The sequence below is a fragment of the Convolutriloba macropyga genome, chromosome 8, assembly GCF_964194025.1.
Source record: "Convolutriloba macropyga chromosome 8, txConMacr16.3, whole genome shotgun sequence".
NCBI lineage: Eukaryota > Metazoa > Xenacoelomorpha > Acoela > Convolutidae > Convolutriloba > Convolutriloba macropyga.
Window position 1 is genome coordinate 11,076,986 of NC_134475.1, and position 15,165 is coordinate 11,092,150.

General features: G+C 38.1%; 1 protein-coding gene across 1 annotated transcript in view; it reads left to right on the forward strand.

The window, feature by feature from the left end:
- Nucleotides 1–14,944, forward strand: part of LOC142344947 (uncharacterized) — a 16,215-nt gene extending 1,271 nt beyond the window's left edge. Inside the window, exons 2-4 of the mRNA XM_075397031.1 lie at nucleotides 1,463–1,585; nucleotides 10,426–10,572; nucleotides 14,323–14,944. Of these exons, the coding sequence (XP_075253146.1) occupies nucleotides 1,463–1,585; nucleotides 10,426–10,572; nucleotides 14,323–14,457 (405 nt within the window). The 3' untranslated portion in view covers nucleotides 14,458–14,944. The remainder of the gene's footprint in view (nucleotides 1–1,462; nucleotides 1,586–10,425; nucleotides 10,573–14,322) is intronic.
- Nucleotides 14,945–15,165: the final 221 nt, after the last annotated feature.

The following is a 15,165-nucleotide window of genomic DNA, read 5'->3' on the forward strand; positions in this document are numbered from 1 at the left end:
GTTGTAAAAGCCACAATCATATCTGTCTCTCTCTCTATATACATATACATATATATATATATATATATATATATATATATATAGGTTGGCAGAAAAAAATTGGATCAGATGAGGGTTTTATTGCCGACCTATTTATATATATATATATATATATATATATATATATATATATATATATATAGGTCGCCAGAAGAAAATTGGGTCAGAGGAGTGTTTACTGCCGACCTATATATATGCAGAAACAACACAAAGATACGTGTTTGATTAGAAACTACAGTTCCGGCTCTGTTTCAAAACCATGTGTGAACAAAATCACCAATCTGTTTTTCTCTGCTCTCCATGTTTATTCACCAAAATAACCAAAACAACTTTTTCACAACCTTATTCACATCCTGAAATACCATTTTCTTGCTTGCACGCCTCTCAAAATATTGTAGCCGGAAAAAATTCGAAAAAAATAATACGAAGTATAAATTGACCACAAAAGCTGACGTCACCAATTTGAAAATCAGATTAATCGTTTAGATTAACTACTCTGCAATCTTTTCTTAACCGATTACAAAAAATAGTTTTTAACGAGTCCTTTCAAAAATATGAAGATAAAAGTTGCATTAAAAGTTGTTTTTTGTAGACTGTACAAAATTGAACAAAACAAAATAGCCAAACAAAGCGTCCAAATTTACAAAATGGGAAAAGAGATTAAAATTGGCCCTCAAGCCTAAATAATTATATGAAAAGCTCAAAAGGGCTTCTATCCATAAATCAATCTATTATTCGTGTTAAGCAAACAAAATTTTGCCCGAAAAGGAAAGAGTTAAAGCTAAAAAAACTGCTTTGTAAAAAAAGAAATGTGAGTGAAAAAACAATAGCACTTGCTTAGCAAAGTTTTTGAACGCATGACCTTTCCTATTTTTTACTAACTGGCATGAGGCAAACGCCACTCTCTCCGCTTCTCCGCGCTTCGTTTTTATACGACAACGGAAGAAAATCACTGTTGTATGTGCGTCATTCACCCTTATTTCCAAACAACTCAACCAATTTATGAAACCACAAAAGACCGTGAAAGAAACTCGGACATCAAACTCGACGTCCGTCTCATCCAAAAAACAAACAAAAAACAATTCAATAAAAAGCCTATTAGCAGCTTAGCATCAACACTTTGATCTGACAATGAACAAAGAAACTCATAGGGTCACAAGAATTTTTTTAAAAAAAAACCCTCGGTCTCTCTCTCTCTCTCTCTCTCTCTCTCTTTGCATTTCTGCGCTTTCCCCAATAAACTTTGACCTAAACGCTTCGTTTTCAAGCCAGTTTTGGTCTTGCTGGAGTAAGTGAGCAACTGCAGGCGAGCGAATTACTTTGAGTACCCCCTCCCACCCACCCAATATTCACCTCCATTTGTGTCTGATCATAGGAACCTTAGATGGCGCCCCTCCTCTAGTTGTGTTGTTTTTGTCGACAGGTGTTGCAGAAGAGATTGAAACTGGTGCAGAAGCTAACAGAGAATGAGGGCAGTGTTGATTTGGGCATCATTGTGAAGGAGGTCCAGTTCTACCTCATCAACTTTGGACTCACCAAAGACCAGGTCACCACCTACATTCTTCTTTACAATCACCCAAATGTCACCCAAAGTACATGTGTCGTTTCAAGTATTTTAACTTTTCCAGAAAAAGTTCACAACCCGAGTTGAGATTTTTTCGAAATAAACATAAGAAATCTTCTCTTTTCGTCGGTTTTACTTCACCTAAAACCGAACAAAGCCTTATGTTTTTTCATCAGCTTCGTTGGTTTTCCTAGATTTTAAACGTAAGAAGTGTTGTTTTTTTCGATAAACAATTTGTTCAGCCGCCTCCTTGATCCAATAAAAAGTATTATTTTTGAAAACCTTTATAGCTTATTAGAAAAAAAAACGAGAAGCTAATTATTCCAAGTTAGAATATCCCGAAAAAAAGCTTGGCGTTTTAGACTGCCCAAACTTGAAAAAACTTTTTGTTCCGATTAAGATCGACAATTTTTAAAAACAGTTATTCGCGTTTTATCAACGAAAATTATGAAAAATCTATCTTTGTTCCAATTGAATCTATTCCAAGATCTTAAAGTTTTGGTCTGTTTAGTCTTTCCAATACTCAAAGACTGATCTGTTTTGTCCGGCCAATACCTGTGTTTGGGTATGGTTGGCTGCAATACCGTACAACTTATTATTAGTACTGATCAGAGTGTGCAGATACCAATCGTTAATGTCTATTGTCTGCATGCATTTCATGACATATGTTGGGTTATGTGTTTTCGCAAGCGGAATAAAAAGCGTTTTTCACTAAGTAGAAAAGTTAATTTCTCGATATGAGAGAATAACAAGAATGATAATTTACAGCAGAATTTAGAGATTTACAGGAGACATCTGATTATTAGATCAAGATGGTGTTTTGATTTTGGGGATGAAAAAAGGCTCAAAAAAGGCTCATTATCAGTGCGAGAAAGTCATGATACAAAAATAATCTTAGCAAGGGTTACCCAATATGCTTCGCTTCTTCAAATTTCCCACAAATCAGTCGCAGGGGGTACCATAGATGGTCTGCATTTACACTTTTCTAAGAATTCGTTCGCTTTTCCGGTGGTATCATAATCATTGAATACATGCTGGGAAGATTTTACATCAAATAATCTCATTCTAATATTAGTTATATAGATTCACCAATTTGAAACGAATATTGATTCTAAGCACCATTTCTTGACAATTCATTTATATAAATTCTCTGATCAAAATTAATTTGCTTTTGTCTTTCTAATCCAGTAAGTTAAACTTTCTTTCTAATTCTCGCTGAATTTAAGACAATAGTTTGATCGATATGCTAACTCCCCCACTCAGACTTGAGCTGATTGCGTAGAGTCTGTTCCCATCAAAACAGTTCTGAATGTTTCCACCTTCGACGGTTAAAGATTTCGTGAAGATGTCAGCTGCCATTTTGTCAGTAGGAAGGTAATGAATTGAAATAGTCCCATCTGCCGTCTTGTCCGAATGAATTGAAAATTAGTCTCAATGTGCTCCTATTATGCGTGACTGGTTTTTGGCACAATTTAATACAACTCTGGTTGTCCTCTGCAATTGCTATTAGATGTTTCTGTGTTGGATGCCGAACTCCTCCTTAAGTTGTTTCATATAAAATGCTTCTTGAACTGCTGCTGCCATGCCTTGATATTCTGCTTCTGATGAAGAAAGGGAACCTGTGGCTTGTTTCTTGACACCCCAGCTGCGTGCTGCGCCGCGTCCGTTGAGCTTGAAGTAGTAGCCCTTCGTTGATTTTCTTTCGTTCACGTCACCAGACCAGTCTGCATCACTTTCCCCCACTAAATCACTGTATTTTTTTGTATAAGTAAGTTTTAACCCTTTTGAACCTTGAAAAAATCGCAGAAGATTTTTTCCGCACATCCAGTGTTGATTGGTAAGTGAATTCATGTGTCTGGACATAAAGTTGACTGTGAACATGATTTCTGGCCTCGTCTTGTGGCCAGATACAGAAGTGATCCAAACAAGCTTCTGTAGATCCTCTGGTCTTTGCCCTCTTCTCGTCTGATTCTTGGACCCAGAAACAAGTGTATTCTCCCTCTGTCTTTCTTTTGAAATGTTGCTTCGTGTGCTTTTTTGACATCGGAGATCAATGGCATGCTTCTTGATGCCACTATGATGTCGTCAACACAGACCAAGATGAAGTTGTGACACTCTATCTCTGCACTTGCGAATAAGCAATGGTCATTTCTACTTCTGGTGAGCCCCTGTCTCAGTAGGAAGTTTGCCAGTTCCATATATCAGGTGTTAGCTACCTGTTTCAAACCATAAATTGATTTATTAAGTCGGCATGCTAACTTCTCTCCATCTTATCCTTGTTTTACAAACTCTTGTGGCTGTTCCGGATGTACTTCGTTCTCTTTTGAGGAGTGCAAGAAAGCCGTCTTGACATCAAACTGATGCATCACATGGCCCTGCTTCGTTGATAGATGAAGTAGAATCCTGAATTTCTCTGACTTACAGATAGGCGCAAAAGTCTCAAAAAAGTCCAGTCCTTCCACCTGTTTGAAGCCTTTCACCACATAGCCTGCTTTGTATTTGTGCACTTTTCGTACACTTATTTGTACCGATTTCACTTTTTTGAACCATTTGCCCGGTATGACGTCCCTATCTGTGGGTGGTCTCACTAGGTTCCAAGTCTCATTGTCTTTGAGTGCCTTGACCTCGTCCTTCATTGCCCGGTGCCACTGGTCCCAATGGTCAGCATGCTTGGCTTCGTAGACTGCTTTGGGTTCCACATAGTCACCCTCAGTCACAACGAGATGGGTTCTGACTTCTTCAAAAAAAAGTGGCGGAACATTCCTTGCTCGGGTCCCCCGTCTGCGCTCTGCCCTGTCCGCTTGCTCCAGTGCCTCTTCAAAGAAACCAACTGTCTCTGACTGTGAGAAGTCCTCTGTTTCACTGACTTCCAGTGACTCCGAGTCTCTGAGACTCCCTCTTGTTGCAGTGGATTCTTCATCCAGTGCTGCTTCCTCAACATCTGAGGCATCTCGTCTCGCTGTCGTTTCCTGAGTGTTCACGCTCTCTGCGTCATGCCACTCCTCCTTTATTGCAGTAGATGTGCCCTGCTCCTCTTTGTTGCCATCGTCTTGATGGCCACCATCTGGGTGCCAGATCCCCAGTTGCTGTGACCCCTCATCTAGTAGGTCGGGCGTCTCTGTGTTGTCAGAGATTGAGCCCACTTCCGACTCCTTGATGATCAACTCTCGAACTGCCATAGCCTTGCGTGTTTTGGGTACGTACACCAGATATCTGTTGTCTCCTTCAATGTAGCCCACAAACTTTCCTTCCAGTGCCTTGGGTTCAAGTTTGCTGACATCTCTGTCACGCTTCCTCATGAAGACTGTGCTACCAAAAATAGATAGTTTACTATTTGCAAGCTTAGTTTCTATACCTAGCATCAGCTCTGCTTGTCTCAAAACCAAGTTTGTGATCCTTGTTGCGTGGAGAATTGCTGCTCCCCACATCATCTTGGGAAGACCCGAGTCAATGAGCAAGCATCTTGCCATCTCTAGCAGTGTCCTGTTGCACCTCTCAGCTTACCCAATTCTGTTGTGCCGTTTCTGGTATGGTCTTCTCCTGTAGAATGCCTGCATCTAAACAGTACATCTTGAATTGCTCTGAGAGAAACTCCTTCGCATTGTTTTGTCTCAGCTTCTTGGGCGTCCTCACGCTGAGAACAAACTTCTTCAGGCTAGCCAGTGCTTCACTCTTTGCCTTAAGCAAGTCCACAAACGGAAATTTTGTGTATTGGTCGCTAAACACAATGCAGAACGGAACCTTGAAAATGACTCTGTTCTGAAAGGTCCCAATACGTCTGTGAACACCCTCTCCAGCTTGTCTTCTGCTTGGTTATCTGCAAATCTTGGTACTGGAGTCTTTATGATCTTGGTCAATGCGCACCCATTCCATATATGATCGAGTTCCCCCACAGTCTCTGGTGCATTCCTGACCTCATGCGCTTCAATCAGATGATACAATCGTCTGTGCCACTTCCTTGCATTGTCAACTTTCTCGCTGTTGGAACTCATCTTGAATTCTATGACGCAGCAGGGTAAGTAAAACAAATCATTAACTCGTGTTTGTTTTACCCGAGTTCCCTTCTCGAGTTTCAAGCAGCTTTTTCTTTTCTCGAAAGTGAAGCTATGTCCCCACTCCGTGCATCTTGAGACTGATGAGAGGTTTTAAGAATAGTCCGGCACACACAAAACATTTTTGAGTTCGCATTGGATTTCCCCTTTAATTGAGGGTATTCTGACACAGCCTCTACCCATCACCTTGAAAGCCTCCCCATTGGAATTTCTGACCACTGATTGAATGGGCTCAAAGTCCAGGAACGAATCGATGTTCTTCACTGTGATCTGTACAACCACTGTTCACTAGCATGCCTGCTGTCTTCCACTGGGTAAGATCTGGCCAGTGTTCCTCGTCTGGTGAAGCCAATTTTCGATCCATTAACACTGACTCATGTTTACCTCCATCTCTTTGTCTCTTGCATGCCCTGTCTTTGTGACCTTTTTCACCACAATTGCTGCATTGTGCTGTCTCCTTCCTCCTGCTGTCCTTGGCAAAACGTCCAGGGATCCCACAAACCAAGCAGCTTCCTTTCTTGGGTCCGTTCTTGAAGTCACACTTCACTGCCAGTGCCACTGAACCACTTTGTCCCTTGTGCCCCTGTGCTGTGCTGTCATGGAAGTTCTGCAGCTATTTCCTCAACTCTCTGAGGTTCGTTGCCGGGTTAACGCTTTCCAGTATAACAAAAATTTCATACCTCATTGGCAGACCATTGAGGACAAAGGCGTTGAAGAGGGTCTCCGAGACTGCTTCCCCTGATTCCTCTAGCCTTGTGAGCAACTCCTGTCCTCTGATGAAGAAGCTATCCAAATCTAAGCATCCTCGAGCTGCAGTCGAGCAAGCTGTGCAACCAAACCACCACTGTCGGCGTCTCCACACACTCAAATTTCTCTTGCAAAAGCTTCCAAGCCTTTGCTCCATCTCCGATTCCGTCATCTCCCACACAGTCATGTCTCATCAGCATAAGGTTTGTTGCATCTAGAGTCAGTGCCAGATTGCACACACATTGTTCCGTTTCTCCTTGATGTCTGCAATTTCCTTCTCATATGCATCCTTCAGCACCTTGTGGTTCTTCTTTTCATCATTGCTTGCGCCATTGGCTAGTGGTGCAGGCTCATTGGGTTGCTCCTCTGACCCAAGTAGTGATTTGTCCATTCGTCTGCAACATTACCACAAATCTTGTGCTCCAGAATGGAAATTTCTGTGCTTTTCCTGTGTAGGTCAGCAGCTTCACTGTCCGTTGACCCATCGTAGGTTGAGAAGGAAAAACAGTTGGGAAGAGAAAAGGCACTCAGCAGAAAAGGATTATGACTGTCAACAACAAATTAGTTTTGTTTTAGAAATCAATTTTATGACTTAGAAAGTTGCTGGGCCCATAACCTGTTGGGCTAGGGGTTTTCCCAGCGGAATAAAAAGCTTTTTGAGCTAAGTAGAAAAACTAATTTCTCAAAAAGAGAAAATAACAAGAATGATACTTTACAGTAGAGGTTAGAGATTTACAGGAGAGATCTGATTATTGGATCAATATGTTGATTTTGGGGATGCAAAAAGATTCAAAAATCAGCTGTATATATACCCATTATCAGTGCGATAAAGTCATGATACAAAAATAATCTTAGCAAGGGATACCCAATATGGTTTGCTTCTGCAATTTTCCCAGAAATCAGTCGCAGGGGGTACCATAGATGGTGTGCATTTACTCTTTTCTAAGAATTCGTTCACATTTCCGGTGGTATCATAATCTTTCAATACATGCTGGGAAGCTTTTACATCAAATAGTCTCAGTCTAAAATTAGTTATCTACATTCAACAACTTGAATCGATTTTCGATTCTCAGCACCATTTATTGACGATTCATTTATATAAATTCTCTGATCAAAATCAATTTGCTTTTGTCTTTCTAATCTGGTAAGTTAAACTTTCTTTCCAATTCTCATTAAGTTTAAGACTATAGTTTGATCGACATTCTAACAACATTTTTTTCATCTGACCAATTGTCAAGAAGAAAAAAGACCAAAATTAACAAATATATTCAGACATGAATGTGATGGCTGAATGTTAGCCAGAGTTATGACTTATACATGTCCCATGACTTTTTAGATATTCTTCAGATGTACCGATATTCTTACATTCTTAGATGATCATAGCTGAGCTGGGTACCTCCCCAGTCCAGAAATAGGTTTTTAAGGTAAGAAAAATTCGATAAATAATAAAAACAACGAAAAAAAAATCATATTTCTTCACATATTTTCACCATTGAGCTAGAGAAAAATCAATCAAATTGCAATACTTCCGAAGAAAGAGTTTCCAAGAGAAATGATTGAATACCCTGTGATTAGAAAGCTATCATCACATTTGACTGCATAATATAAAATTCAAAATTTAATTTGTTTTGTGGAGTTTAATAGACCAATGATGCATTTCAATAAACCATACTCTCCTATAAATATCTCTCTTACATTACAATGAAATATCAAAAACGTAAAAGAAAAACGTCTGGAACCAAGATTGAACAGTCTCAGGATATAAATTTTCTCAGTTCAAGTTTTCGTCCGCTTAGGCAAGTTTCTTAGCTATCTAAAAGAACATATTAATGAACTTAGTTTGCGAAGAACTGAATTTCGTTCATTATAAAATTTAAACGAAAAGCTCGGCATTTTCACATAAAGTGTTTTGGAATATGTAGCTACAGTAAATGTGGATGAGTAATCGGAAAAAAAAGATCAAGGCGTTCAAAAACGAGATAGAAAAGCACGCGACGCTTTCACTTTAATTTTTACCCAAAACTTATAGCTATACAATAGCTGTTTGAAAAATTCTGCCGAAAAATTTCTCAGGAGTCATACGGCACGCCTCATCTGAAAGTTGGTAATGACATTTAAATTGCGCTGAATTGTGGTGAATGAGTTGGTTTTCATTTTCCGACGCTCTCCAAGAAATTCACACAAAGAATCACTTATAAATTCCCACGTTTCGTGAAAAAATTTTATGCCTCGAATTGTTGCTCTATAAAATGAGAATGCTGTGAACAAGGTGCATAAAGGGAAACAAGTAATTCTCAAGAAGTTCACTGCTAGGAATTTCGGGGCGTAGGATTTTAAGCTAAAACTCGATTAGGCAAAGACAGTGGTTAAAATTTTGAACTGACTTTTTAGATCAATGTAAAACAATAAAAACATTTAAGGACAGTAATTCAGAATCTAAGTTAGGTTATAAAGAACAAAAATATCCCTTAAAACAACACGTCCAATTTTTAAAACGCCAAATTCTGCAGTGCCAGATATTAAAATGCCACAAGTTTTTATTTGGCCGGAATTGAATTCCGTTGACTTTCGTCATTTTAAAATGTGCGCGTTTCATGTTTGAAGCATGGTTACGTGACTCTGCAGAAGTCACTTCAAAATTCTGACTTAAAATCCGAAACCGCTTCGTGATTCTCGATAAACGCCAGAAGTTCTCAGTAACTTCAAGCAGAGTCACGTAGCCATAACTAACAATTGTCTGAAAAAGAAGACGGTTTAATAAAGAGCACTTGAAGTTTACTTTTTTTGCATATTGCTACATCATTTCTACACACAGCGTTAATATCTGGAAAAAGGATTTTTCTTCAATTCACGGCGAACGAATATTTAATTGTTTTATTCTATGGAGTATAGAGCTATGGGAGAATTTACAAAAATTGCGGTCTTAATTAAGAAATGGTCTCCATTTGATAAGCTACAAATGCTCAAAATTAAACCTCGGGATTTTTTCCGTTTGTGCCCCCTGTACGTTTTGCACCCCCCCCCCCGTTACAGAACACGTGCCATCAGCTGGTATATCGTTATTCGGAAATATGGCACGTGCGTCTCTGGGTGCCAATTATATGCGTCTGCGTTATTAAACTAGCGGCAGTAGCGGAAAAGATTGTCGAAAGGTTATTAAACTTCGAATGACAGCCGAGTCGTTGAATAGATTTGAGAGGGCAATTACGAAAGTGTGGTAATGATTTTAATCAATTGTCGTTTGAATACAACAGTTGCGTGACTTTATTACACTGTTTCCGTGATTAGACTACGAGTTTTTCGTTTGTCACACTCTTTTTATCGCCACTGTTCAAATAGCAACAGCGGTGAAAAGAGAAACTGTTATGTTTCTTGTATAATGAAGATCAGATTTAGCAGTATTAATTGGGCCTGAACATGATATTTCACCAGTAAGTTAGGTAAGGGATCTTTTTTCGTTTGTTACCCCCCGTACGTTATGCACCCCCCCCCCCCAGTTTGAGAGCAAGTGTCATTACATGGTAAAGCATTATGTAAAAATATAGCAAATGCGTCTGGAGATGCAAATAAAAAGCACCCACTAAGCGGGGGGGCAATAAACGGAAAAGATCCAAACCTCAATTGTTGGGGACAGTTGAAGTATTTTTTAGCGCTAACTAGATTTTGAATTACCGTCTTTAAATTTTTTAATTGCACGACACATATACCACCAATTTCACGTGCCATAGATGCTTTAGATTTTTGCAGCGTGAATTATTTTTTACCACAATTGGCCGCCCTTTCTTATCTTACAAAAGATTTTTCGAATCTTTCCGTTTGTGCTCCCCCACCCGTACGTTTGCCCCCCCCCCCCTCAGTTACAGATCAAAGGCCTTTATAGAGTAAATCGTTATGTTAAAATATGGCATGTGCTCCTGGGGTGCAAATAATATGAACCCACTAAGCTAGGGGGGTCACAGACGGAAAAGATCCAATTTTTCTATAATTTTTGTGAATCATTCGAGTCTAGGTTTAATTTTCTAGGTGTACAATATAGAGCAAGTGAATGGACTGTTGGAGGGATGTCTTGAGACATTTGTGACGAATGAACTGGCCAAGAGCCACGGGGACATCTTGCAAGTCATCCGGTCAGAGGCATCCCAGGACACACAGACCAGTGTCGCTAAGAAGGTTTGTCCAAAAAACTAGCAAAAACCAAAGAGCAGAAACAATCCGCTGAGGTTTAGCCAGGTTGGTCTCCCAGTGAATCCCATCGATGGATCATAGATATTTCATGAAAAGTCCATCCATGGTTTATTACCACTTTTTCTCTGATCATAGAAAATGCATCGATGGGAAAGCTCTGATTTTCACTGGATCATAGAAAATCCATCGATGGGAAATCACTGGATCATAGAAAAACCATAGAACCTGATCATGAGTCTATTCTCAAATCAAAACAGGAAAAATGCAAAATGTGAAAGTACACCTACACCATGTATCCACAAATACCGAAAATATATAACAGTATATCGAATGAAATATAGCATCAACGAAACCTGCTGTTTTTTCGCAGTTTTTTTCCTTTTCCTTCTTTTCTTCTGAAATGGAATCTTTTGCCATCACGGATCAACAAGCGGCATCAACTGCTGCTTCGCGCCCAAACAATACGGACACTCCATTCAGGACACTCCTCTCTAGGCTAAACTACGTAAAAAAACTCATTCTTTGGTCTACTTTTGTAATTTCGATTTTTCAATTTTTTTCAATCGGACCAAGTAGTTTCATTCAAACGCAACCAAATTTTGAGCCAACGCTTTACTACTAGTAAGGACAAAGAATCGTTGCTAATCGTTGATTAGCTCTTCCCTGAGTAGGAAAACGAATAAAAATTTTGATGATTATGGTCTCATAAAAACTATCATCGATGGATCCTCTTAAAACCATAATTCCATCTATGGATAGAGTTTCCATTAAAATGAAAATTTCGAAAATCTCAAAGAGTTTACGTGTCCCTAATTGCACTTTTTTGTTGTTTTCAGTAAAGTATCACAAAAGAGGGTTTCCAATGCGGCCGTGGGGAGGGAAGGGGGAACGAGAGGGAGGGGAGAGTAGAGAGCGAGTTGTGTTGTAAATTCAAGTAATTGAATTGTTTATTTCAACATTTTTTCTCGCAAAGGAACACGTTATGTATGGAGATTAAAAAAGTGTTACTTCAAATTTTGGTTAGGTTTGAAAATCTCCCTGGTCGCAATGGAAAACACATTTTCTGGAAAATCAAAATTACAAAAAAGCCTAATCATTAAAATTTTTATTTGTTTTCTTACTCAAGGAAGAGGTCATCAGAGCAGCGATTCTTTGTCCTTACTAGTAGTAAAACGTTGGCTCAAAAGTGGGTTATGTTTGAAAAAAATTACTTGGTCCGATTGAAAAATACTTTTTTGAAAAACCGAAATCACAAAAGAAGACTAAAGAATGTGTTTTTTTAAGTAGTTTAGCCTATAGAGGAGTGTCCTGGATGGAGTCTTCGTGTTGTTTTGGCGCGAAGCATCAGTTGATGTCGCTTGGTGATTCGTTTTTGATGCCATAGGATGCCAATTCAGAGGAAGAAAATGAAAACTAAAAAAAAACTGAGAAAAAAGTGCTATTAGGTACACGTAAACCTTTTGAGATTTTCCAACTTTTCATTTTAATGGAAATCGCATTTAATGGAAACATTTAAATGGATCTATAGATGCAATAATGGTTTTAATAGGATCCATCAATGATAGTTTTTAGTTTTATTAGACCCATCGATGGATCTAGAAGTTACAATGAAACAACAATGATCCATCGTTGAGATTCACTGGGACTCTAATCCGGGCTCTCCTGGTCCAAAATTATTGCCAAATTAGCAGTTATTTGAAAACTTTAGCCCGATAAAGCCAAGTTTGAAAATATTTGCAAATTTGCTATTTGCAAACAAGACCAGATTTTCAGTTTTGAAAATTGTGAAAAAATTATGATTCCAGAAATTTGCAGACGAGCGGGGGAATTCGTTCCGGTCGAGCTCTGTCTAAAATTGCAATGGGGTTATTTTCTTGACCATTTCTCGGAGATCACATGGCGATCAACTTAAAAGGAGCCCTACAAGGCCAACTTCTAACATTAAGGGATAAAAAATTTTCATATTTTGTTTATAAAACATAGCCGGCAGATTGCCAGAAAATGGCCGCGAGAGACCACCAGCTTTTTAATAGACCATTCGACTTTTTGGGTTAGATTCGGACTGTCATTTTTAAGAGACACATTTGCTTTACAAGGAAAAAACCCTGATGGAGCTTTTTCAAAATTAATATTCGATATTAAAACTCAAGACTCTATTACTCAGGATTTGGGGCATATAAATTTGGCACTACTTAGATGCACACTATTGACCTTTAATTAGTAAATGTTCATAAAATTTAAAGCTCCATAAGTGAGTTCAGAAGATATTTTTTGAGTGAGTTAAGTCACGCAATTGACCTGAAAGCAGAAATAACGTCACGAACACAAACTTAAAAGCAGTAGAAGTCACTGAAGTCATTGAAAAAGTCAATTCCAAAAATTCAGGGTAAGACGTAAAAAATTATGTTAGACGAAGTAAAAAATGATAGCAGAACAAATCCTGACGTACAATTCAGAGAATTTTTATTGAATAAACAAAAACAGTCGAGCTAAAACGGACTAAGATTGATTTGAGAAAACCATTTCTAAAAAATCAGATAAAAAATCAGAAAATCAATGTCAAAATGAAGCATGTGAACGAAAATACCCACTAGCAAGAAATGGAAATTTGGTTCAAACAAAAAACTACACATAGAATGAACTAAGAATGGATTGGGATAACCATTTAGAAAAAAAGACCGTTTTAAGAAATCGAAAAAAAAGTTAATCAAAGTGAATTTGCCAAATGTGAAAAAACGACTTGCGAGAAAGCGAATTTTTGTTCAAACACCGTTTTCTCATTCTGATACAAAATTGGAGCGAAAAAATTTCATGCCGCAAAACTACTCGCTTTTTCGCTCTATTTCCTCTTTCAGCGAGATCAAAACTCCAATTTGACTTCAAAAATCATGAAAATGTGTGAACAGATCTTAAAAAAGCCCCAATGCAATTCAAATTCTTTGAATTGTAAAAAAAATTAGGAGCGCAATAATAGCCGCCTGGAAATGCTGCTGCGGCTATTAATGATCGCCAATTTGACACTAATTTTAAACTAGGGTTTGCCAGAACTCAGATTGTTCCAGTCGCACGGTCGGGCAAAATTTTGGGCAATGGTTGATAATTTTCTGAAGGATAATTTAGGTAATTCAGATAGTAAACTGTATTTAAAGAAGAAACATCGAGATGCAGTAACAAGTAGGTCCAGATCGTCCCAGACGAAAAGTGACCATGTCCAGACCGTCCCAGGTAAGGGCTTGTCCAGACTTTCGTGTTTTTTCCGTTGTTTCCAGACTATATAACTTTGAACGCACCACGCCCTCACTCGTGCGTTCATCTTTGGTCTAGACATACTTGCTTCTGTCTGGGACCTCAACCTGAGTAGAGGATTGAACTGATTGGTGATAAGTTTTTTCAAATATATAAAATGTAAATTCAAATTTATACAAACCTAACAAAAAGTTTGGCCAAACAGTTACATTTTAAGAATCTTCTTAAAAATAAATGGATATTTTGGTCTTTAAAATACTGAGTAGAAAAGTAAGTTCTAAAACTTTTCTCTTGTCTCTCCATTAGAACACATTTTTATAATTTGATCATTTCGGTATTTAATTTCTCCTTTAAACTATGTTTTGATTTTTTTTTCTTTTCGGATTTCTAAATGGTAAGTTGTTCTAGAAAAATTTCTGGTTACTGATCGGTCACTTCATCTAGATTGACACACATTTTTCAGAATGTGTACACCATACTGTTTTTCAGGTATACGACGAAGGTCGCAAGGGTTCAGGCACTGGATCTGCTCTGCAGGTCTACCTGGACAGGTCTCAGGAGATGGGAATCGCAATGGTCGAACAGATGTGCAAGGTTGTCAAGTCCAGAAATAATACCGTTTGAGTTATCAACAAAAAATTCGAACCATTTCAAACTTTCCACGATTAATAGATGAAATCAACAACTTAAGAATGAATCTCGAAATATATTATCTCATCAAATAGATTCTTATAGCCTGTCCAATAAAGTTGAATTAAACGATCGTGAAATTGATAATCCTTGTGGCCATATGCATGTCAACGCTCTTTCCATCCAGCTCTTTTCACCTTTTTTATACAACATGGTTTAAGTTTGAATTTTGACCTTTGAACTCTACGAGGAGACTTCAGAAAAGTTTGCTAATTGCGAACTTATGGGACACGCTAAGACGTCATAAATCTCTGCTTCAAATCTTGGTTTGAATTTGTCAAATTTATATACCGACCGAACCACCTCGACCCCATATTCAATACCACAAAACTCTTTAATCTCTATCGAATCAGAAATTATTTTTCTCCTAATAAATATAATATTATTCCTGATTCATCCCGGAACAAAATTTTTGATGAAACTGTTTTTGAAAATAAAATGAAGTCAGGATAGTCTGTGTTACAAGAGGTATAGCTCGCTTGAAAAGAGGAAATCAGCGGTCTGTTTCAGTGTCACAATAAGTATTGAATATAAAAACTCAAGCTTTTAAATGAGAAACTTCAAGTACTACTTGTCTTGATTTCTGTCAATATTTACAAAAGAGTCAAATTTCATAAATTTGATTTGTGTTTTAAATGCAAG